This window comes from Sylvia atricapilla, chromosome 14 (assembly GCF_009819655.1).
Source record: "Sylvia atricapilla isolate bSylAtr1 chromosome 14, bSylAtr1.pri, whole genome shotgun sequence".
NCBI lineage: Eukaryota > Metazoa > Chordata > Aves > Passeriformes > Sylviidae > Sylvia > Sylvia atricapilla.
In genome coordinates, this window is record NC_089153.1 from 17,663,333 (window position 1) to 17,686,876 (window position 23,544).

Genomic DNA, 23,544 nt, shown 5'->3' on the forward strand with positions numbered 1-23,544 from the left:
AATTTCCTCCTCCTCCAGCAGGTTGCTCCAAGGCCCGGCCTGGGACATCCCGGGGCTGGGGCAGGAATTCTGTGATTTATTCTGCACCTCGGAACATTCACAGACACCGGCCCTCCGAAGTTTGCAAAAGGCGATTTGCAGCCACCTTTCAGGCAGGGAGGCCAGGAGGGTCGTGGCCTCGGCTACAAAGCGGAGGTGTTTTATCCTGCGGTGGTATTTCTGTACCGCTCTGTGCGCTCAGGACACTCAGCCCCTGCTCCCGTCCCTGAGTGCCCCAAATCCTGAGCCTACAAGAAATTCCTGACTAACACAGAAAGAAACTAAAAATACTCAGCCCCGGAGCTGATGGGATGCTCAGATCCAACAGCTCAGCCCAGCAGGCTCTTTATTATGTTAAGCTCGGATTTATGTAAAGGATGGGCAGAAAATGGAAGATTTCCTCTTGCGAGTCTTCTGCTGGAACGCACCTTTTCAGCAGGTGTTGCTTGTGGAAGACAGTGGCCATTTAAATGGAAATTGTTGTGTTTTACATCCCCTGGAGTCCCCAGCAATTCCTGGGCTCCGTAGGGAACAGAGTGGGTGTGTGGCTCCTTCTCTGCCTCGCTGCAGTAACAGCAGATTATGTGCTTGACCCCACGGAGGGATCAAAATAAAACATAAACCGCTCCTTTGAATGTTGAAAGGTGCTGCGTGCACTTTCAAAAAGAGGTAAATAAGGACATTTATATCCCAGAATAATGCCCCACAGAAGTACCATACCATAGGTAACTCTTACATTCAACCTCACTAACATAGACATGTTAATGCAAGATGAAACTCATAAATTTAATAAAAAAAGCCCTCGCTATATAATTTCTTTCCATCCCAAATACCTTTGATCACCATTTAATTTCTATTTATTTCAAATCTAACCTGTAATCTCCTTAAGACAGGATTTGCCTTACAGTGGCTGGTCTGCAGAGTGGTTGCATAGTTGGAGTCTTTTTTTCTATCCTGGAACCTTTAGAAACTGCCAAAATAAAACTAATTAAGTTAATGAAACAGATTGCACTACCACACTCTCTGTAAATTAAAACAAGTCTCTCTATGTTCAGCAAGTGGCAGGAAGGACAGAAGTGGAGAGAAGAAACTATAAATTGCAGAGAGGAACGGAGACAATCCGAGGGAATAAAACAATTAAAATGAAGGCAGGAAAGATGCCGAGCTCCATAAAGATGTGTTGCAGTAAGTTGTTGGGATGGGCAGCTGAGGAATCTGTGATTTGGGTGGACAGAGTGAGGGGATGTGGGGAAGCAGCAGATCCCACTGGAGCTGCATGAAAAAAAAAAAACAACCAAACAATTGTTTGTGTGGGCAAGCTGGGACATGAAACGGATCTGGGCAGAGGAACCTTGAAACTCAGCTTTAGTGCTATTGATTTGTTCTGCCATGGAACTCCACTCTGGGAGTGTGAACAGTCCCAGCAGGGCTGAGTACTTCAGGTAATAACTAATGGGTTGGGGGTTTTTAGATGCTGGACAGTGGGAACATCACTCTCTGGGCATCAGATTCCCTGGAAATGCACTGCCATGAAAGAGCCAGCACTCAGTGCAAGGCTTTAAGGAGCAATATTCATAGCTGGGCAGTAATCAGGGTTCCAGTGAAGCCAAATCCATCACTGCAGTTTCCTTGGAGCAAGGCTGTGTTAGCAGGCTCCACAAGGAGCTGCCCCCGGGAATTGCCCAGGGGCTGGAATTTGTGGTGCTGCCGATATCCAGGGAGCTGCAGAGGTGTAAGTTCTCTGTGCTGTCCTTGCTGCAGCTGATGTGTCTCAGCGTGGCTCTGAAGGAGTGGATTTCCAGGGACAGTGTGCCTTGGTGGGACAGCAGATCTCTCTCCTGATGCCTGCAACTGGGCTGGAGGAACTTCAGAGAGGAGGTTCTCAGTCTGGACTTCCAACAGCCCCGGTGAGGCTTTGGGACTCCCCACACTCCAGGATGAGGTTTCTAACCTCCCTGCAGCCTTTGCAGGCTCTCTGCTGCAGGAACACAGAGCTCTGATCAATCCCAACTGCAGTGACAGTGGCTTCCTGTGCCTGCCACAGTGACAGCGGCTTCCTGTGACCCTGGGCAGGGCCACCAAACCCTCCCCAAGTCGGGCTTAGTGTGCACAGCTTTACACAGTGCTAATAAATCCACCAGTCAGCGTTTTCAAGGCATGATCTGCTCGTGGGGAATGGTCAAGGCTTTCTAAATTAAAAAGGAAAAGTGTAACCAGTGAAAACCACTGTACGTGAGCAATGCAGAGGGATACAGGCAAATAAACTGAAAGTAAATCTGGGTCTTGGTTTTGTGCTGCAAACTCACTGCTCCTCTAACAGATTAGGAAAGTAATGCTCTTACAACAATTGTTAATTATATTTAAGATGGATTGGAATTTGTTAGTCAAATATTACAGAAAGTTAGTTTAGAGTGAGAAAATCATCAGTTCTTCCTGTAATGTTGGTAACTGATTTCTGTGGCCCTATGAACATGGCGCTCATTTTGTTGGGTTTAGGAATAAGCATTAAAGGATTTGGAATGAGCATTACAGAAAACCTCACTGCAGGCACACGTGCCCCAGAATTCTGCCCTGCTCTCCTAAAAGTCAGTTATGTGCTGCATTTCTTGTGAACAAGAGATGAAGCCAATGAGTGGGGCTTTACCTAAAATCCGTAAGGAGAATTGATTGAAATGGATTTCCATAGTTGGGGTTGCTTTTAAAAAAATGGTAATTGTGAGCCCCTGGGGTGAAGGGCTGGCAGTGTCTCACTGCTGACTTCTCACTTGATAATTGTAAGGAAATGCAGTGTGGAGGCACTTCCTGTCTTATCTCATAATGTCTGGTTTCTGCTGCCTTCTGAAGCCTGTGCAGGTGGCATCCACACTGTGTCTCCATGGATTTCTCCATTCAGAGGAAATGGGCACCATCACTGGAGCCAGGACAGACTGGGAGGCCAAACTCAACTGCGGGTAAGGCAGTGTGGTCATTCATAGAGAATTTCTCATTAAAGTCTTCTGAGAAATTACAGAAGTCTCTTTAGCCATAAATATATCAAAGCACCTTTTTTTTGTTCCGTGAGGTGTTTCTGAGGTTGTTCTACATCTGCAGCCAAGCTCTGGTCACATCAAGAGTGTCCAACTGGTGAGGAGTGACTTCTCCTCGCCTGTGGTCCCTGGACATGAATCCTGTTTCAAACAGGAATTGCAGGAGGGTAAAACACCTTCACTAGAGGAGTGGGAATCCTACACAGTCTGTTCTCATCGAGGTTTGTTGCTGACAGAGCTCAAGGAGACAGGACAACAGAGGAAATGGAATTGACTGGTAATCACTTGGATCCTTTGTACTTCGGGAGCTGAAGGAGCAGCTGCCAACTGCCTGTGACACTGTGTCCTTCTCTTTGGCACTTACGTGGAGCCTCAGCTCTGCTGGCTCTGAAAAATGGACAATAACATTTCATTCACACAAGAGTGATGTGCTTTAATTATAGTGAAGGTTTAAAAACAACTCGAGGATGGAGTGTTGTGTAAGTGCTAAATGTTATCCTTGACAATGACACAGGGACCAGAAAATTGGTCTTTCAGATCATCAAGTTATTCCATAAATTACAAACGAGTTTGTCTCCTTAAATGAAGAGTTACTGAGACATTCAGCTTTCTTGCTAATTGTTTGACTTTAACAATTGGATGGATTTCAGTAAATTGACTGGTGGAGACAAATGTGTTTTCCAGCTCGACATTGTCTGACACACAACAATTAGAAATGCACTGCAGGTGGTCCCCAAAAGAGTAGTGGGACTTTCTGGGGACATTTTCTAGGGAGATTTCAAAAGGGCCAGTAGCAGGCTGTCCCTCCTGAAGCCAGCTTGGGTTCATGGCTTACCTGAGTAAAACCCAGTAACTCTTGTCTCACGTCCTCCTCTGCTTTTCCAGGTCACTCAGAACTTGCAGGTTTTGTACCTGGATCTTCCTGGGAGTTCACGGTCTGTGATGGGGCCACTGCAGAGCCTGGGCTTCCACACCCCCTGGGCTCCTCTGCCTCTCTTGTGATACTTTTGACGCTGTTCCAAAGGCGGGGCATAAATGACCACGCAGCCAAGTTTTTTTTTTTTTTTTTAAGTCGTGCTTAAAAAGCAAAAGTATTGAAAGCTCAGCTTTGCCATGCAGTTTGTCTTTCAGTCAAAACCCAAACAAACCAACCCAAAAAATAACTCCCAGCTCTTCCTGGGGTCTGCAGCTCTCCTGGGAGAAGTGGGAGCAGAGAAGTGCTGTCATCACAGTTTCATTTTTCTGATTTTGAAAGTAGACCTTGGACTGTGTGCCCCTGTCTGCTTTGTATATTTTTGCATTCTGGATAAAAATAATGAAGGGACCCTGGTGATGAATAAAAGTGACAAGTTTGTTATTACTTTAAAGTATGACAGGATTGAGGGGGAATATGTAAGGAAATTATCTCCCAGGTTGCTCTCACTCAGTATTTTATCTTGTGTTCTCTTATAGACCTTTGTTCTTGTCATTGTCTCATCTTCTGGTTTCTTGTGGACTTTCAGTTGTGGAACCTCTTGTGCCAAGTGTATTTCAAGCAAGAGATGTATCCCTGTATTTTATGGATACCTGGGAGGCATCTTTTTTTACCCTTCCCTAATTTTAATTTCAGGTAGGATCAATTTCTGGAGTGCCCAGGCTCAGCCTGAGTTCCTGTCAGAGCTCCCCTGCAAATCCCAGCAGGATCCTTTGCAAGTCACTTCCTTTGGTAAAGGCAGGTCAATTCTTAATTTCTCTTCCCAGGTAATCCTGTAAGTTCTGACTCTGAGCAACACCATTTGCAAGGGGTTTGCACATCAAGAGAAAGAATTCTTCCCACCAAGAGCTTGCTCTGTTACCTTTCCGGGATTGTTAACGGTTGGGAAATTGTGCTGTCCTCATTCAGAGACTCTCCTTAACTCAGGCCATGGAAAAAAACATCCCCTCACCTCCAGAACAAACCAGGCTGTGGCTCTGCCCCAGGAATCAATAAAGCACAGGGATTTGTGATGGCAGGGTGAGTGACTGGCAGCTGCTGCACAAACCCAGGGCAGAGATGACTGACAAGAGAGGTTTGATAAGGACACCTGGTGATCTGTGCAGAAAAATAGGAAATGTTCCTTGTCCTAGAGTTATGGGGAGTGTAGAGTTGGAGTGATGCAGTCAGAATGGGAACTCTAAAAAATCCTTTTCCTTGGTCCTGTCACAAGTCCATCAAGTGACAAATGCCAGGAATGAGAACGTCTCTGTCAGGGGTCATCCAGCTGTGCCTCTTGCACATCTGTCTGTTAGCAGCTCCAAAGGCAGACGATTGATGTAATTAGAACCAATCTTGATGATTTGCAATGCATTGTTTGTGCTTTTAACTGCATTCCCTGGGAGCAGGATCTTGCCTTTGACCCTCTTTCTAGAGCTGACCCAGTGAAACTCTCCCCACTCACCCTTTGGCAAATAACAAAAAGAAAAATGCAAGCCTTCAACGACTGTGTCACCACCCTGGTGAGGAAATGTTGGTTTATCCACACTGCAGTTCTCTATATTGCCCTAATCTAATCCCCCACGTGGGGCTTATCACAGAGCAGGGCCCGAGCTGCAGTGCCCAGGATGTGCTGCTGGAGCTGGATAATATTTATTTTGAACAGTTCTTTCCCCACTGCTGCTGAAACCACCGTGCTGAGCAGCACAAACTGTGCTGGGAAAAGATACCTTTGCCAGCTCCAATTTATTTCTGTTCACTGGAACAACTGGATGGAAGTGTGTGGTTGTTTCCCCTGGTAGTAGGCAAGGTTAGGCCTTCAAAACATCGAGAAATGCTCTTAAAAAAAAAAAAAAAAAAAAAAAAAAAAAAAAAAAAAAAAAAAGGATTTTTTCAGGCACAGTTCATACTAGTTTAGAAAATACAGAAATGAAGCCACAACAGAGGTACTTGATGCTGAAGAAGCACTTAATAATGAGTGCTCAGCTGTGAGATTGTAGGCTTCTTCTATTTAGGTTCAGCCTAACTTCTGGAATAAAAAGGGATGGAAAACTGTAAGGGAGGCAAATGAACTGTACCCATGTCATTGAATTTGTTCACAGGAAAAGATTGAGAATTACAGCTACTGTTTGCAAGCCATCTGCCCTTCCCACAGGGTTGATCCCTTGTGTTTCTGAGCTCTGCACTCAGGATAATTCATACCCCTGGCACGGGGCATTGCTTTGATGGCAGTGACACTTGGGTGTTTACTGAGTGTTCCTTCTCCACCTCTCGTGCCTCAGTCTAGGACAGATCTGGGGTGTTCTGTTGGGCTTTGGCATCTCCTGGGATGATAAAAATGTTCTGACATCTAGAATTTCATGCTGCACCCCTGGAGGGACACATTTCTGTAGGAAATTCCCTTGGTGAATCACACAAGGCAAGGTGAGGGACTGAATCCCAAAAGAATTACCAGGGTTGAATCAAGTTGTCCCTTAATGAGAATGGAGAAGTCTCAGTCAGGATTCTGCATAAAAGCAGCCAAACACCTTCCCAGTGCAGGAAGGAACAGAGGAGGATGGAGAAAATCTCTTGTCTTCTCTGAGATGAAGAATGAAAGATGTAAAAATCAGTGCTGTTTAAAATTTGGTAAATGGAATATAATGAGCCCTCACAAAGCATCCTCTGTACTCATCTGTGCTTGCAGGCACAGAACAGACTTGGCAACTGTCTCCTGCATGAAATGGGAAAGGTTTAAAGGCTTGTGTAAGCTCCTCAAACAAAATAACTCTTTGCAGTTAAACCCCTGTTCTCTAGGACATTGTATCTGGGAAATGTGAAACTGTTTCTCTGGGTGTTCACCGTGGGTTCAGAGCCCTGTGCGAGTGGGCTTTGGAAATTTTGTCATTGCAAAGGGTTTTCCTCTCGGGGATAAATTTAATATAAAAGGGATTCCTGATACTCATGATATTTTCCCCTCAGAATCAAATCAAATTCGCTGGTGGATACAGGTTTGGACCAGTGACAGAGCAGATAAATCCTCTTCTGCCTGCGGACCGGAGGTAGGAATACTTTGTCACATCAGTAGTTACAATTTGACTTTACTTTTGCTTTTTCTCCACCAATCTCAATTCGATTCGAAGTTCTGAAGTCACCCACGGTGAGTCAGATGTGGTCAGGCCAGAGGAAGTCCTTGAATCATTCCCAAATGAGGGGAAACATGAGTCAGTTCCGAGGGTTAAGCACACCGAGACACAAAGCACCACAGCTCTTTTTTCCAGGGTTCAGTGGGAGAGGAGGAGCCCAGGACATGTTCATTGCAGGGCTCTGGTGCTGCAGGACTGTGCAGGTGCTGAGCCTGGGACGTGTTTTCCACAGGGAGGACACAATTCCTGGCATTCATTTGCATTCCTGCTGCAGCTGGATCAGCCTGGGTGCACAGATTGCAATTAATGCCAGTGCTTCCCCCAGAGTCCTGGGCAAACCTGTGCCCCTGGCAGGGCCCACAGGGACCAGGCACTGCTCAGCACCGAGGGAAAACCTCCCCTGAAAAGAGCCTGCAAACAGCAGGACTTCATCCACCGCAGTGACACAGCAAAAGTCCCCTTAAATGTGCTTTGGTTTTGGCTGCTGGTGCTTCCTGTTCATCAGCACAGGCAAAACACGGGGCACTGCTGAGTCAAGAGGAGCTGCCACAGGGCAGAGCAGGCTCTGGGAGTGGGGCTACAAAATCAGGTGAAAATTCCTCACAGAAAGGCAGGACCTCAGTGATCATTTTGATTTACAGCCAGGAATGTGCCAAGGCGAATCCCTTTCTCTGAGCTCCTTTCTCCTGATTCCAGCAGCCCATTGCTGCTGCCTCATTACCCCCCTGGCCTCCGGTGGGGCAGTAAATCTGGAGGCCTAATGGTGCACAGGGCCCTTGGAGGACAGCCCTGCCTTTTCAAATATTCATTTCTATGCGGATCAGGGATGTCCCAGTCTGGCTGTAATCAGTGGCAGAGGGAAGGAGACAAATAATCACTGAAGATGACTGTTTGGGGAGCAATTCCTGTCAAAAAAACAATCAGCAGCAGAGGTGGATGCGAGCTGGCCTTGCAGCCCCAAGCACAGGGAGTGATGTGGGCTTCTTTGATCCCCATGAACTCTAATTTGCTTCTTCCTTCACCCCCAGCCAGCTGCTTCCCTGGGCTGGGCTGCAATGCCAGTTGTTCCCTGGGAGCAGGGAAAGCTGCCAGGTTGGAGGAGCTGCTGTTCTTTGTGCAGACCCTGCTGCAGGAGCATCAGCCCTGCAGGGACAGGGCACGAGCACCATCCTGCAGCCCACCTCAGTCCTGGGCATTTTCTGCTTTCCCCAGGTGGTGCCGGCTGGGGCAGGGATTGCACGGGCTGGAGCAGCTCTCCTCCAGCTCAGAGCGTGGGTTATTCCAGGTGGAACAGACCTTGGGGCTATGAAATCAGTTTGCAGCCCCTGGGAGTTGAGCTGAGCCCAGACTGATCTCAGCCAGCTTAATGAGCAGTCAGCAGGAGTCATGGTCCCACTAATCCTGATTTAAATGTGAGTTCGAGCAGGGCTCGGATTCCACATCTCCGGAGTAATTCCTTGTGCCATCCAGACCTCATCAGAGTGTCCTGGGGAACATTGTTTTAACCAAGCTGTTGTGCTGTGTGTTGGCACAGGGACCTGGGGCTCAGGGTAACTGAGGTGTCAGCTCCCAGAACATCACCCTGTGCTCAGTCCTGGGCTTTATTCAGAGGCACAGCTCCAGGCGAGCCTTTTCTTTCTATTACCAGGAGAACAGCACGAGCAGGGGTGTGTCCATCCCTTCACCCTCAGTGGGTGAACTCTACATTTTTCCTTGAAGAGGGATATTTAAACATTCATATGATAATGAAGAAAATAACCCAGCCATACAGGATTTATATAAACTCGTATCTGGCCCTGTGTGAAAAAATAATCCAGAGGCCACAGAACTGCACGGCTGGCTTAGGCAGGCAGTGTCACTGAGAGCTCTTTCTCTTTAATTTTTTATTTGGATCCTCTCTGTATGTAGGTCACAATTACTTAAAAGAGCAGGCACTGACCAGACAAAACCAAAGCTCTCAGAACAAAGCCATTGTTGCAGGAGGAGGATATTTCCCTCAAACAAGACCCTAAATTAGCACTGAAGGATTGCAGCATTCCCGGTGTCTGGCTCTGCTGGGATTCCCATTCCCGGGATGGGCAGAGCTGCAGCCTCGTGCTGGGCTGGGAGCACAGGAGGGGCACGGAGCTGCCCCGGGATCCACCCTGCCTGGTCCCCTTCCAGAGGAGGGATGGGGAGCCTCTCCCTGCAGCTCCCATCTGTGTGTCCTCCTGCTTTTTCCCAGTCCTTCACCCCAGGGCTGGACAAACCTCTCCTGCTGCTCCCACCGCTGTGAGCATCATTCCATGGCCAAGGGCTACTGCAGGGGTTCATTCCCTGCTTCCCTGGAGGAAATCCTTCCTCATGCAGGGCCACACAGCCCAAACACCTTCCCTGAGCTGCTTGCCAGCTTTGAGGGGAGGGAAAATCCTGGAGATCCTGGAGCAGCTTGTGCCTTTGCTCAGCCTTGTGGCAGCAGAGAACAGCAGGGAGTACCTGTAACCTGCAAGGTTTTATTTTGGGAGAGGAGGGGCAGCAGCCAAAGGTTGGGGCTCAGGACGTTCAAACGTCCCAGCCAAAGAGTCTTAGTGAGCCCTGACTTGCAAACAATGCTGGGTGGCAACAGTGCAGGAAAAAATCTCCTAAAAAACAGGGTATAAACAGGCCCTGAGTAGAGGTCACAGGTAGAAAAAGCTCTGTAGAAATAGATGGGTTTGAGATCAGCAAAAGCCCAACAGATTCCCTTTCAGCTTCAAAATCCCTATTATGCACCCAGACTTTGCATCGGGGGGTTGGAAATGGAGCATGTTTAGGGTCCTTCCAACCCAAATCAGTCTGTGATCCTGTGATCCTGCATTGACACAAAGCCCACTCCTGATGCAGGGAGAGCTGAGGTGGTTGGGTTCCCTTCCTCTCCTGCCTTTTGGGACACGAGGTGCAGCTTTGCCCCTGGAATTCCCAGGGGAGGCTTCAGCAGCACGGAGCCGGCACTGGATGGTGCTGTGGCCCAGCACAGGTGAGCTCACCTGGCTGCCAGACAAACCCTGAGCTCACCTGGCTGCCAGACAAATCCTGCTGCTCCTGGAGCCACCAGGGGAGCCACAGGGACAGCCAGGATCCTGCATTACTCCTGGATGCAAATTCCTTTTGAAAGGAGATTTCGCAAGAGCATTTTGTGCCCGAGGAAGCAGAATTTTGGGAAGTTGGCTCCTGCCCACTCACTGAGCTTTTAAGCACCCTGAGGATGACCTGTGCAAGTTCCCAGTCTGAGCCATTGCAAAAGGCAAGTTCAGAATAAAAAATCAAGTTTTAAAAAATAGATTTCCAGATCACAGAATGTTCTGAGTTGGAAGAGACCCACAAGGATCATCGAGTCCAGTACTTAAGCCCACACAGGGCCTGAACCCACAAACCTGGTGTTCTCAGCACCCTGCTCTGACCAACTGAGCCAATCTGCCACTTTTTAGGGGCTTTTTGGCCTCTGATACTTTCCCATTGTTCAGAAGGGAAACAGCTGGTGTTTGGTACTCGGGAGTAAAGCAACACTTAAGTAGAAATTCAGATTCTGAAGTGTTTTCCAGATTTTTCTTCTTATTCTGGAAGGAGTCTTTAAGAGAAATGTGGCTTATTCCAGGGTTTGAGAAAATCACAGCTGTTACCAACCCGGTCCCATTTTCCCACTTTTCCATCAATGTTGTTTGATTAAGAAGAGCCAACTTAGTGCTGAACAACTCAGGAATAAATCAAACTGTAGAAGAGGGACACCAGATGTAATAGAAGCAGCTCCTGGAACAAGGAGATGTAAAGATCTGCTTGGTGTGGAGGTGGGGGAGGAATGGCACGTGAAATGTGTGTATTTTCTCTGCCACAGAAGTGTATTTTCTTCTCCTGATAAATGTATCCAAGGAAATATAAACAATTTCAAAGAGCAGAAAGTATGCAGTGAGATGTTGCTGTGAATCACACACATCAAAGCAGAGCTGAGGCCCAGAAGAGGCTTTCTGTGCAAAGAAAACTGGCTTTTCTTGTATTTCAAGGAAAGAAATCCTCCTCAGACTCCGTCTGTCCCTCCACACTTGACTTGGATCAATATTTTCAGTGGGGCACTTACTAAACACTGCACTGGCATAGGAAAAATTCACTCAAATATTGGTTTCTGCTGCCTGCCTTTGAGATTCTTTCAGCTCAAATCCCTCTTTGCTTGGCTCCTGGGGTGGTTTCTCCCCAGCTCCAGGCAGGAGCTGCTCCACCTGAGCCTTCTCCCGGGTGAGCTGCAGGGGAAGGGAGAGCAGGAAAGGCTTCAGGGGGTGACACACAGAGGAGGGGACTTGGGAACACCAAAAGGTCAACTGCCAAGCAGATGTGGCCCCAGGGAAAGAAAAGAGCAGAGTTTGAATTAAATGTTCCCTTTGCCAGAGCTTCTGGAAGCACAGCTGAGGGAAAGCTCTGGAACAGCAGGATTTCTCTGGACACAGAGGAAATCCCAACTGGATTCCCTGGAGGATAAGCTCCATTTGGAGCTGTGTTATCTGATGTGTCACCAAGGACAATCACACGGATATTATCAAGTAATAAAATCTTTACAACACAGCCGATGAACTGTGCAGATAAAGGGGGTTTGCTCAGAAAAGTCCAGAAGAGTTGCAATGATTCCTGTCTTTAGGGCTGTCAGTTATTAACTTTATTAGAACTTTCTGTATTTCTATATAAGAAATCAATAGAGAGAGGAGCTTTTACTCTGATTTTTGACCAGAAGACTCTGCAGATAAAGTTGAAATATATCTTCCTTTTTAGCAATCTTTGAAATGTTGTCTATATTAGACTAAAACCATTGGAGTTCAAAATATTCCACAGTGGCTCATAATCCAAGGATGATACTTCAAAGGAATCTGAGCAGTTTTGTGGGAGCCAAATTGAGAGCAGCCAAAATTAGTCTTCCTGTGCCTTTTCAGGATACACAAATCCAAATTTAACAAAATTCAAGTTTTCTGTTGTAGTTGTTAAAAATCAAGATAGCTTCCCATTTCTGCTGTCCATCCCTGTGCCATTTAAGTGGATACCACTGGTAAGATTTACTACAGGATAACTCATTACGGGGAAGAATGCTGGGGAAAGGAGGGGATTAAATTCCCAAGAAGTTGTGGTACCAGGTGTATTTTCCCCAGGTTTAGTTTTCTGTCTCTGTAGTTCCCAGCCCAGAGCTCAGCAGCCCCCCTGAGGTTCCACTTGGAGATGAGGAACACCAGTGGGATCCCAGCCCTTCCCACAGAGGCTCTGCCAGCCTGTGCAGCCTGGATCAGTCCTTTACTGGTCTTGTTTTTCTGGAAATTTCTTTTCTGGAGATCCAGACACACTGAAGGTTCTCCTGATGGAGTGTTACCACACAAAAATAATTGAATTTTCTTTTAGGAAGTCCCCAAAAGCATGGGATTTTTGGAGGATCTGTGCCTTCCTCCCCTGCAGATGTTTCTGTCTCGGAATCTCCTGTTTTCCCTGGTTTTGTTAGGCAGGTCCACGTCCCCCCTGGGGCAGGGACAGGCTCTGTGCTGTGTCACCTGTGGAGCTTGGCAGGTGCATTTCTGTGCAGTCTGTGAGCTCTGTCCAAGCTGTGCAATAATTCAGCCCCATTCTGGTAATGAATTCTCTGCTCTTTAGGGCTGGGGAGCGGCAACACCTCGGCCCGGGCTAAACGGGCACTTAGCAAGGCCGAGAGGAGCAGGACTCCCCTGGAATTACCCAGCACATTAACGCCAAATGAGCTCATCCTGAATTCATTAGCAATGATTACTCCGAGTAGCAGAGGAATTAATAATCATTAGCATTTCCTAAGGAGGGCTGCCGAAGAACTGCCAGATACGGCTGGTTCAGGCTTTCCCCAGCAAGTTTCGTTCAGAGGGAGTCATTAACCGGAGCTCTGTGGTCACTGGAGACTCCCCACTGCTATTTTGAATCCCTACTCCCAGTTCAGTCGCAATCCAGCTCTAAAAGCACTTCAAAGCTCGGCACTGCCTGGTTCAGTCACTGCTGGAATTACCTCCCTTTCCTCGTTTTGTCTCCAAGTGAATCTCCCTGGCTTTCTGCGACTCTTCTGGAAGGTTAATAAACCTGCGAGGCTGCTGGGAGCCACCCAAGGGCAAGGGGACTCCACAGACAAAAGGAATGCAAAAACGCTGTGTTATTATTTTGTGCAAGCAAACTCTCAAAGTAAAGATCTCCAAGGCTTTGATTTGGCTCCTTAAAGCTCCCTCTGTTCCCGGCAGCATTTGAAGCCCGGGCTGTTTTGCATATCAGAGGCAGCTGACTCGGGAGGCAGAGGGAATTCACTGCTCACTTTGGATGACCTTTTCCTTTGGGGATGAGCTTCCACAAGAGTTTTACTTCTCTGACAACTTATTCCTGTTCTCTGTCTCCAAATGCCGCACACTTGGAATTTACATCATCCTGGTACCTTCAAACACAGCGCTGAGCTTTTGTGCATAACTGCTCCTTTGCAGCAGCAGGATCACACCACGGGATTGTGGAATATCCCAGCCATGTCCTATGGAATATCCCAGCCATGTCCTATGGAATACCCCAGCCATGTCCTATGGAATATCCCATCCATGTCCTATGGAATATCCCAGCCATGTCCTATGGAATACCCCATCCATGTCCTATGGAATATCCCAGCCATGTCCTATGGAATACCCCATCCATGTCCTATGGAATATCCCATCCATGTCCTATGGAATATCCCAGCCATGTCCTATGGAATATCCCAGCCATGTCCTATGGAATATCCCAGCCATGTCCTATGGAATACCCCAGCCATGTCCTATGGAATATCCCATCCATGTCCTATGGAATATCCCATCCATGTCCTATGGAATATCCCAGCCATGTCCTATGGAATATCCCATCCATGTCCTATGGAATATCCCAGCCATGTCCTATGGAATATCCCATCCATGTCCTATGGAATACCCCATCCATGTCCTATGGAATATCCCATCCATGTCCTATGGAATATCCCATCCATGTCCTATGGAATATCCCAGCCATGTCCTATGGAATATCCCAGCCATGTCCTATGGAATATCCCAGCCATGTCCTATGGAATATCCCAGCCATGTCCTATGGAATACCCCATCCATGTCCTATGGAATATCCCAGCCATGTCCTATGGAATATCCCAGCCATGTCCTATGGAATATCCCAGCCATGTCCTATGGAATACCCCAGCCATGTCCTATGGAATACCCCAGCCATGTCCTATGGAATATCCCAGCCATGTCTGTATGGAGCTGTCAGCATTTTTACATCTCATCATGGGGCAGCTATCAATATACTACCATCTTTATGGACAGGGAGCATAAAAGCTCAAGTACTGTTCATATCATCTGATTATCTCCTTCCTTTTGCACAGGACTGCTTTCCTTATCCAGTTTGGTTTCTCTCCCAAGGTCCCTGTTACTCCAAGGTCCCTGTGGTGTTACTCCACCAGTGGCTGCAAGTTTTATGTGAGCAGGAGAGTTTATGGCTTGAGTTCACGGGCCTCTTTGCCAAGGCTGTGCAGGTCCCTGAGGGCTGAGGCTTGCTCAGCCTGTGCCCTGCTCCCTGTGCTGATGGGGCTTTGCTCTTCACGGGTGAGGCCTCAGCTCTGGGGCCCAGCTGGGAAAGGAAGTTTCCTTTCCTTGAGTTCAGCCATAGTGGGATTAAAGCTGAAGGAGTTTTAATTAACAAACTAAGTGTCAAATATGTTTTCAGGATAGTAAGAGTCATTTTACAGCCACTTTTAAATCCAAAGTGCAAAGGAAACCCCGGTGATGACACAAGTTCTTTCTCTGCAGAGCTGAGAACTGGTGCATGGCCCATTTTTATTTTACTTTTATTCCGTGCTGAATGCAAAACCAGTGAAATCTTAGACGTAAAAATGCATCATTTTGTTTAAATCTGCACTAAAGGAAAGCTGAGCCTTTGGCCTTGATCAGCCTTTGATTCCTGCTGATCTCCAGGTTATTGGCAAGGATGTACAATTGCCTGATAACCTTGATTCTCACACAGGTCAATGGCATTGCTGTGACTCACGGGGACCATAAAGTTCAATTTCCAAGGGGTGTGGGCCAGGTGGGCTGCGAGCTTGGGCTGCTTTATAAAGCCAGGGCTCAGGCCAGCTGCTGCATCCTGCTCTGATCCAGCTGCTGCTCTGCTTCCCCAGGCTCATCCCCAGGGAACAATGGCATTCACAGGCAAATACGAGTTTGAGGGGGACGAGAACTACGATGCCTTTGTGCAGAAGATTGGTGAGTCTGGCTGGGGTCAGGCACTGGGCAGGGGTTGGATAAAAATACTGGGGAAAGGCTGGGAGAGCTGGGATTGTTCAGCCTGGAGAGGAGAAACTTTGGGGTGACCCAACTGTGGCCTCCCCGTGCCTGAAGGGGCTACAGGAAAGATGGAGAGAGGCTTTACAAGGAATGGAGTGACAGGATAAGGGGAATGGATTCAGACTTGCAGGGTGTAGGGTTAGATGGGATCTTAGGCAGGAATTGTTCCCTGTGAGGGTTGGCAGGCCCTGGCACAGGGTGCCCAGAGCAGCTCTGGCTGCCCCTGGATCCCTGGCAGTGCCCAAGGTCAGGCTGGATGGGGTTGGAGCACCTGGGACAGTGGGAGGTGTCCCTGCCCATGGCAGGGGGTTGGATCATCCTTAAGGTGCCTTTCAACCCAAAGTGTCCAAAGATTCCATGATTCCATGTGCATCTTGTTAAAGAGCAAGAGCAGATATAAAAATAGGTCTGTGCAGCTAAATAGCAAAGGCCCAAGGTCCCACTCATGAAATTGTAAGAATTGCATGTGCAGGTTAAAGAGAATGGAATATTTTATGTATTTGTACATTTTTCCTGTGTATTGTTTCTTAGGGAAAAGAATGCAAGATTTATTTTAGCAAATGCATCAATGTACTAATATCTTTCTTTACATCAGGAATTTCAACTCAGAGCTTTGATGTTGTAAAAAAATTAAAAATAAGAAAAGAACAGCAAATCAGAAGCTCTGGGAACATACACTTCAGTTCAAATTCAGCTTAGATTTGATAAACTCTGTGTTTTTATTGTTTAAGGTCTCTCCAGTGACAAGGTTGAAATGGGAAGGAACTGCAAAATTGTGACTGAGGTGGTGCAGAATGGGAATGACTTCACGTGGACACAGCACTTCCCTGGAGGCCGCACCACCACCAACACCTTCACCGTGGGCAAGGAGGCAGACATGGAGACCTTTGGAGGGAAGAAGTTCCAGGTAAATTCATGGAGCCCTTCAGCTCCCCAGCCTCAGGAGGATTTGGATTTTGGGTGAAAAGCAGATTTGTGTCAGGCCCAGTGAAGGTGTCCCTGCCCATGAGGGGCTCCAAGGCCCTTTCCAAGCCAGACCATCCTGGGATTCCCTGACTCCACCATCAGATTCCTGGGCTGTCTGCCAGCACCATTGTCAGAGCTGGTAATGAGTGATGTGGAGATCTGGAAGATGAACAATTGTGTGTTTAAATTGTGAACATTCAAGAACTAAAGCCCACGGATTTTAGCCCTGTGCATGAGGCCACCTGTGTAACACACAGCCTCTGTCTCATGAGCTCCCAGCATTGGGGTGCAGGTGTTAGAGAAATTCCAGCAACCCCAGCAACAAGAACCCTTTCTCTCTTACAGGCAACTGTCAAACTGGAAGATGGGAAACTTGTAGCCGAGTTCCCCAACTACCGCCACACTGCAGAGATCTCTGGGGGGAAGCTGGTAGAGGTGAGTGCTCAAACATCCAGGGTTGTTCATAAAAGACAAAGAAAATCCCCCAAATTTGAAATTTAGAAAAAATCTTAAGCGAAGGACAGGCTCTGAGCCATCCCCAGGGCTGTTCCCTGGGGACTCTGGAGCTCTGATTACACTGTTCAACCAACGTTTGGGTTTGTTCTTTCTTCCAGATTTCTACTTGTTCTGGTGTGGTCTACAAAAGGACCAGCAAAAAGATTGCCTAAAGCAGCAAGGCCAGTCACTTTCAGTGCACTGAAAGTCAACAATAAAATAAATAAAATAAAGTTCTGTCTTTGTCTCTTTCTTGGTATTACAAATATCCTCATGTTAATGCTTACCCCATTCCTAAATAACTGACGGGGTGGAACAAGATGAGATTTAAGGTCCCTCCCAGACCAAACCCTTCTGTGACTCTGATTCTCTGCTCTGAGGGACACCAGAGGTGCTCAGAGCTCCACTTTGTGCCCTGAGAGGAGCCCTGAACCTTAAAAACAAGACCTTTTAATCACTTCCTGTACAGAGCAGATGTCTTTGCTGTTAGAACTGCCTTGATGGGACTGAGAGGGACTTTTACAATTCCAGCTGATGAATTCCTCACTCTGGCCAAGCCTAATTCCATTAACAAGGATTGTCCTGGGGTGTTGAGGAAGAGCCCACAATCTCCAGCATCAGTGGCACTTCCCAGCCCAGCTTTAGGAAATCACTGTTGGTTTCCATGCTTTATTATAACAATGCAATAACCAAAGCATTCTGCAGCAGTATTTGAGTTACATGTCCATGGCAAGTTGGAATAATCATGGAATACACCACGGGTGGCTTTGGGATGGAGACATTCATGAGGCTGCTGAAAACTTGGTACCCTGTGGGTTTGATGGCATCAAGGAAAAGTTTAAATAGCCCATACAGGCTGCAGTCAACTGATAATCCCATAGGCAAATGTGGAATCATCTGATAATCCCACACGTGTCCCATGTAAGGCCACACTTGGTTGGATTGATGCCCATTTCCTATCTTTTCCCCATAGTTTCTCATCCTACACTTCATTGAGATAATCTTGGTCAGGATAAATCAAGAACCCAGTAAATAAGCTGTCTGTCCAGTAGGGATCATAAAAGAGCCCGTTTTGCTCAGAGTAGAAGATTTGCAGCCACACCTCATCCTGCTCCTTCAGCGCCAGCACAGTGGACCCAGAGGCCACGTCGTGGTTGCCCGTGTTGGCATCAAAAGTCTTGATCCGGTACTGGCCGTTGTGCACCAGGCCAATGGCCAAGTGCTTGTTGGCCAAAGTGATGTCGTAGGTGAAGTAGTAAATCCCCGGGATGCTGCAGACGAACTTCCCGCTGGAAGCGTTGTAATGCCCTCCCTCGTTCATCAGGATCCTGTCGAACTTGATGGGCAGCCTCTCCCTGGGGTAGCTCTTGGACACGGCCACGGAGAAGGCAGACTTGGCCCTGCTGCCGCTGCAGCTGCAGGGCCCCGGCGGCCCCGGCTCCCCCTTGCTGCCTTTGGGCCCTTTCCTCCCCGGGGCCCCGACTTTCCCGGGATTGCCCTTTAAACCCTTGGGCCCCCGCGGCCCCGCCTTGCCGATGGCTCCTGCTTTCCCCTTCGGGCCTGGCTTGCCAGGGTTTCCCGTTCTGCCCTGGGGACCTGCAAGACAAATGATCTTATCAATTTCTCTTATCGCTTTTGAGGGAAAGAGCTGATACAGCAGCTGGAAGGGGATTAGAGCATTACAGCAGGGATTTCATTCAGGAGGAAGGCATTGCTGCTGTGAGAATCCCAGTGAAATCCCACCTGGGGCTGGACATCTCTGTGGGCTGACCAGCCGGGGTAGGCAGGGAGCTGGCCTGGTAACAGTGGAACCCTGTCCTTTTTAAGGACCAAAAGGCTGATTCCATTTTCTGGCTCACTTGAGAAAAAGAAGGAATTAAAGCTTTAAATGTTTGGGCTTTACAGAGTGGGACAGGTTTGTGAAGCTTTCAGAGCCTCACTTTGAGCAGGTGAGTGCTTTTGATTTCATGTCTTCTTTTTTTTTTTTTTTTTTTTTTTTTTTTTTTTTTTTTTTTTTTTTTTTTTTTTTTTTACATTTATCATGAAACTGTTTAAAAACGAGGTAAAAGTAAATCTCGATGTGGTAAAAAGCCCAGCCCAGCCCAGCTGGGGGATGAACCAGCAAACAATGGGGGCAGGGGCTGCCTGGAGATGGGAAGGGAGTAGGGCTGGCAGTGATTCTGACTCGGTGGTATCTGATAGGAACCAAATCGTGAGGATTTATGCAGTGTCTATTGACCTGCTGTGGCAAGAGCAGATCGAAATGCAGCTGCGGTGGGAAATCTGCTCTCCAGATTGCGGGGTTGGGAGGGAGAAGGCAGGCAGCCTGGGCTCGCTGGCGTTGCTGAGGCAGGAGTGCTCTCTAGTGTGGCAGAGGGAAATCACGGCTCTGCACTGGCTGCTCCTGCTGCCTCCCGACTCCGGCAGGACCCAGGGCACAGCCCCGCCTCACGTCGGTTGTTTGCTCCGGATTAGGTCCGGCACGGCCAGCCCCTGTCCCGGTCCAGCGCCCATCCTTTCCTGACGTGGCTCTGGCTCTCCTGGGAGCAGGAACCAGAGAGCAGCTCCTTGTCTCCTCTAGAGAGCCCTGATCAGCGCAGGGCAAACCTCACCGTGTCACTAAATGAAGCCAACAGGAACTGCCCGCCGCTGTCAGGACACGACGTGAGTCTGGAGCCCCTCCGACAAGCGGGATCATCTGGAGAGCGGGCAGCGGGAATTTCTGGCGGAGTTTCCCAGGAGGTGTAGCTGCGCACCACAGCCCCCACCTTTCCACGGTGATGTGGAGCGCCTGTCTCTTACCTTCATCGCCGTGCTCGCCCTTGTCGCCGTCCTGGCCGTCCTTGCCGTCCTTGCCCGGGAAGCCCATCCTGCCCACGGTGCCGGGGGTCCCTGGCACGCCGGGCGGCCCGGGGGGCCCGGGGGGCCCTGGCAGGCTGCAGGCCAGCTGGGCACCCTCCTGCACCTCCCGCTTGGCAAAGCCGCCCACGATGTGGTTTGCCACGCAGGGCACGGTCCAGAGCAGCAGCACGGCAGAGATCATGGCATAGCCTGTGGGGAGGAGCAGCGTGGGCACCACCGCCACGGGCTGCTGTAGAAACTTGCATGAACACGGGAGATTATTTGGCTCGTCTCGGCAGGGTGGGGGAGCTGTTTGCTTTGGTGTGATGTGATTCCAAGGACTTGGCTCACGGAGTTTTCTAGGTCAGACCGGTATTTTTTATCACACTTACTCTTCTCCAAGTCTGTATTTGTGCCCATCCCTCGTTTTGTTTGGCTCCCTGAGCCTCTTTCCCCCAAGAACACCAGCAGCAAAGGCAGAGGGGTGCAGAAAGCAGCTGCTTGGGACCAGGGCAGTGGCAGAAGGAGAAGGGGTTTGGTGTGAACATCCCCAGCATGACCTGCCCCTGGTTGGGTCACCGGGGTTACTTCAAAGCACAAAACCCATCGTGTGCTGCAGGGCAGGACTCAGAAGAGAGGCTGGGCAGGTTTTAGGCCAGGCCTTAGTGCCTTTTGCCTCATCCCTTTCCCCACTGCAGCTCAGCTTTAGCAGCTCCCCGGTACTGTTATGTACAACTCCTGCACTGGAAATGAGATGCTTAAAGCACTGGCTAAATTCCACATTGGCCTTATCTCTCATCCTGCTCTCAGCTCCTGAGGGGTGGAAATGCATATTTAGATGCTCCAAATCCAGCCAACTGATCCTACATATTTATGCTCAGTGGGAGCCCCCAATTCTGTGATATTATAATTAAGAACATGCCGAGGAGAGGGAAATGCAAACCAGATCCAGGGCTGGATTTGGCTGCTAAGCCCTTTGGTTCTTCAGCTCTGATTTGCTGCTGCTGAAAGGCGTTGGTTTTAATGGACCTGGGAGATGGAAAACACCACCCAGTGTTCATGTGGAAAGCTGAATGAAGGCTTCTGAGTTCATGGAAAAGGAAACAAAATGTTCAAATGCCTGTGGAGAGGGGGAGCACAAGGAAAGCTGCATCCCTGCTTCCCAGGAACCCCTCCGAAGGGCAGAGAAGTGAGAGGTGTCTGGAGGGAGATGACACAAGCTGCGGCAGGGAAAAAATGTCATTGTGGAGCATAACCTGGAGAAAAGCTGGGAATGCCTCATGTGGAGAAGAAAGGTGCCAGAAGGAGCAGAGTGTGGGAGGGCAGCTCCTCCTCTGCCAGTTTGTTACCATAATCATTCCGTTAACTTGAGACAACCCAGCTCCTTGACCTGAAGGGACAAAAAGAGGCAAACAAAATCCCCCGAGGCTGAGAGGTCTGTGGGATGAGCACTTGGATAAGTGGGGAGTATCCAAGTACCTGGAGCTGTGCTCTGGTGCAGCTCCAGAGCTGGTGCTAATTAATGGCTCCACAAGAATGCTTCATCCCATATCCCAGCAATGTGTGTGGGATGCAAAGCATCACCACATCCACAAGAGCATCTAAAAATAACCTTTTCAAGAAATCTTTTTGAAAGAGAACAAACCTCATGCTGTTCCACCTTAAAAGGAAAATTGTTCCTCGATGAAAAAGGTCCAGTGAGCTCCAAAAAAGCAAATTGGAAGCAGATCAGCATCTCCCCTCTCTGTGGTGTGGGCAGCCAGCCCAGCACGGGAGGCTGTGCAGCAGCAGGGCTGATTTTCCAATGACATTTTAACCAATGGCTTTGTCACCAGGGTTAGAGACCTTTGGGCCATGACCAATGTCTGTTGTGCATTAAAGAAGTGTTTCTGTAAGAAAAGATCCTGCCTGGAAGAGTCAGGATCAGCTGCACTTTCTGCTGCTTCCAAGGCAGCTGGGCTGAAATCCCAGAGGAAAATCCCTGAGGGCTGCAAGATGCAGGGTTTGGTGGCATGTGCAGTGGTTGGATGGGGATTTTTTTGGCCAGTGGAATCACCCTGTGCCATGTGGTGGTGGGAATAGGAAACTGAGGGAATTGCTGCTTGGAGAGAGGCAGGAGCAGGATGAGGGGACACAGCAGTGAGCAAACACCGTGACTTTCTTCTCTATTTCCTTTAAACATTTGAGGCTTTCTCAAACAAAACATCCATCTTTCTGCCTCACCATTTCCTAGTGTACCTCAAGGTGTCTTAATTAATCAAGATAATCATTATCCCCATGAGCCTAATCCTCAGCTCTGGAGGTTGCCCTGCAGCACCCCGGGGTGGAAGAAGAAGGAGCCCTTGGGTGCAAGGCTGATTTAGGTAAAACCAGGTGTGACAGCAGTGACAGAACACCTGAAATGGGTAGATTTAACTGAAGTTAAATCAGTTTGGTCTGTTCCCTGCTGCTGCACAAAGCAACGGCAAAGGAAGGAAAGCAGAGGATGCACCTTCTGTCCTGAACCTGCAGTGTTCTCTTGGCTTCAGGCACCGGGAAATCCTGTGCCAAACCTTCCCTGGCCTGGAGCAGAAACACCAGAATTCCTGTGCCAAACCCTCCCTAGCCCCCAGCTCAAACCCGTCTCGGCAGCTGCCCAGTGCAGGGACAGGCTGGAGGAGGTGGGAGCTCCCAGCGAAGGCTGAGGAATGTTTCCCTCACGGTGTGATTTCTTCAACTGGCAACTGTTGCCTTTCTGGATTCCTGTGCAGCCTTTGGAAACCTGAGTGCTCAGTGATTTAGACCTTATTTGGGAAGTTTTCAAAGTTAAGGTTAAGAGGAGGGAGAGGCAGAAAAAGGAAAAGTGGATCTACTCACCAGCCTGATCTCAGTGAGATCCTGACGGGCGCTGGCAGCCCCCAGGGCTTCAGGCAGATGGTTTGCTGCAGATCCCCGGCCCTGTCCTGCCACAGCAGGTCCTGGGAGGGCTGTGCAGGATTGACTGTGGTCCTTTTGATTCCTGTTTTACTCCTTCTTGTGCGTAGTTTGAGCTCCCTGCAGCAGCTCCACTTTGGCTCCACGTTGCCAAAGGCATATTTTTATTATTGTGTAATGGATCTGTGCCTCTTCCTCGGTCACGTGGCACGGGAAGAGATTTTTACGCACATGTGGCTGGAAAGCTCTTGATGTTTGGGGAGCTTTTCCCTTTCTCCCTCTCCCTTGCAGTCCTGGAGGACAGGCTCAGGGGCTGCCTGGATCATTCTGATTGATGCTGTCCCTCTCTGCTGTAGTCGGTGCCCACACAAGCAGGGAATGGGTAACACTGATCCAACTGGGGAACGACTTTGACACTTTACCCTCGAGCATTAAAGGGAAGAAAATCTTGTCCTAGGGGTGGAAACTCACTTGAATCACTCCAGGCTTGAATTTAAGGACAAAGTCATGAAGCAGCAGCTCTGCAAAATGCAAATTTGTACCTCAGCATTTCTTCAGGCTGATAAAATACAAAATACAACTTTGTCATAGGGATGGCAAGGCAGGAATGCTTCTGTCTTGGGAAAGGGTTGGGATTTTCTTTCGAGCTTGGAAGGTAATTAAAACCCCTCAACAATCACTTCAGCTAAGGCAGGTACAGCAGGAGCAGCAGCCGAGGCTGCAGCAGGATGCTCTGGGATCCTCAGGGTTGGTATTGAGCAGACTCATCTCTGGTTGTGGATTCCTGCTCTGGCCCCACCAGGATCCCACACGGGGCGTGGGGCAGGCGTGTGCCTGGTGGCAGG

At 48.7% G+C, this 23,544-nt stretch overlaps 2 protein-coding genes across 3 annotated transcripts; one reads left to right on the forward strand and one right to left on the reverse strand.

Moving 5' to 3' along the window:
• Positions 1-418: 418 nt before the first annotated feature.
• FABP6 (fatty acid binding protein 6) lies at positions 419-17,178 on the forward strand. 2 transcript variants are annotated; one of them, XM_066329420.1, is made up of 5 exons: positions 2,876-2,990; positions 15,319-15,403; positions 16,216-16,391; positions 16,796-16,885; positions 17,065-17,178. In XM_066329420.1, the coding sequence occupies exons 2-5, from the start codon at positions 15,337-15,339 to the stop codon at positions 17,116-17,118; spliced, it is 387 nt and encodes a 128-aa protein (XP_066185517.1). In that variant the 5' UTR covers positions 2,876-2,990; positions 15,319-15,336; the 3' UTR covers positions 17,119-17,178. The 2 variants fall into 2 exon arrangements, with proteins under 2 accessions (XP_066185516.1, XP_066185517.1); XM_066329419.1 differs by lacking the exon at positions 15,319-15,403 and having other exon boundaries at positions 419-2,990.
• A 407-nt stretch (positions 17,179-17,585) lies between these two features.
• Positions 17,586-20,008, reverse strand: C1QTNF2 (C1q and TNF related 2). Its single transcript, XM_066329445.1, has 2 exons — positions 19,748-20,008; positions 17,586-18,541 (listed from the first exon to the last, which is right to left on the reverse strand). Exons 1-2 carry the CDS (start codon positions 19,986-19,988, stop codon positions 17,928-17,930), a joined length of 855 nt encoding a protein of 284 aa, XP_066185542.1. The 5' UTR covers positions 19,989-20,008; the 3' UTR covers positions 17,586-17,927.
• Positions 20,009-23,544: the final 3,536 nt, after the last annotated feature.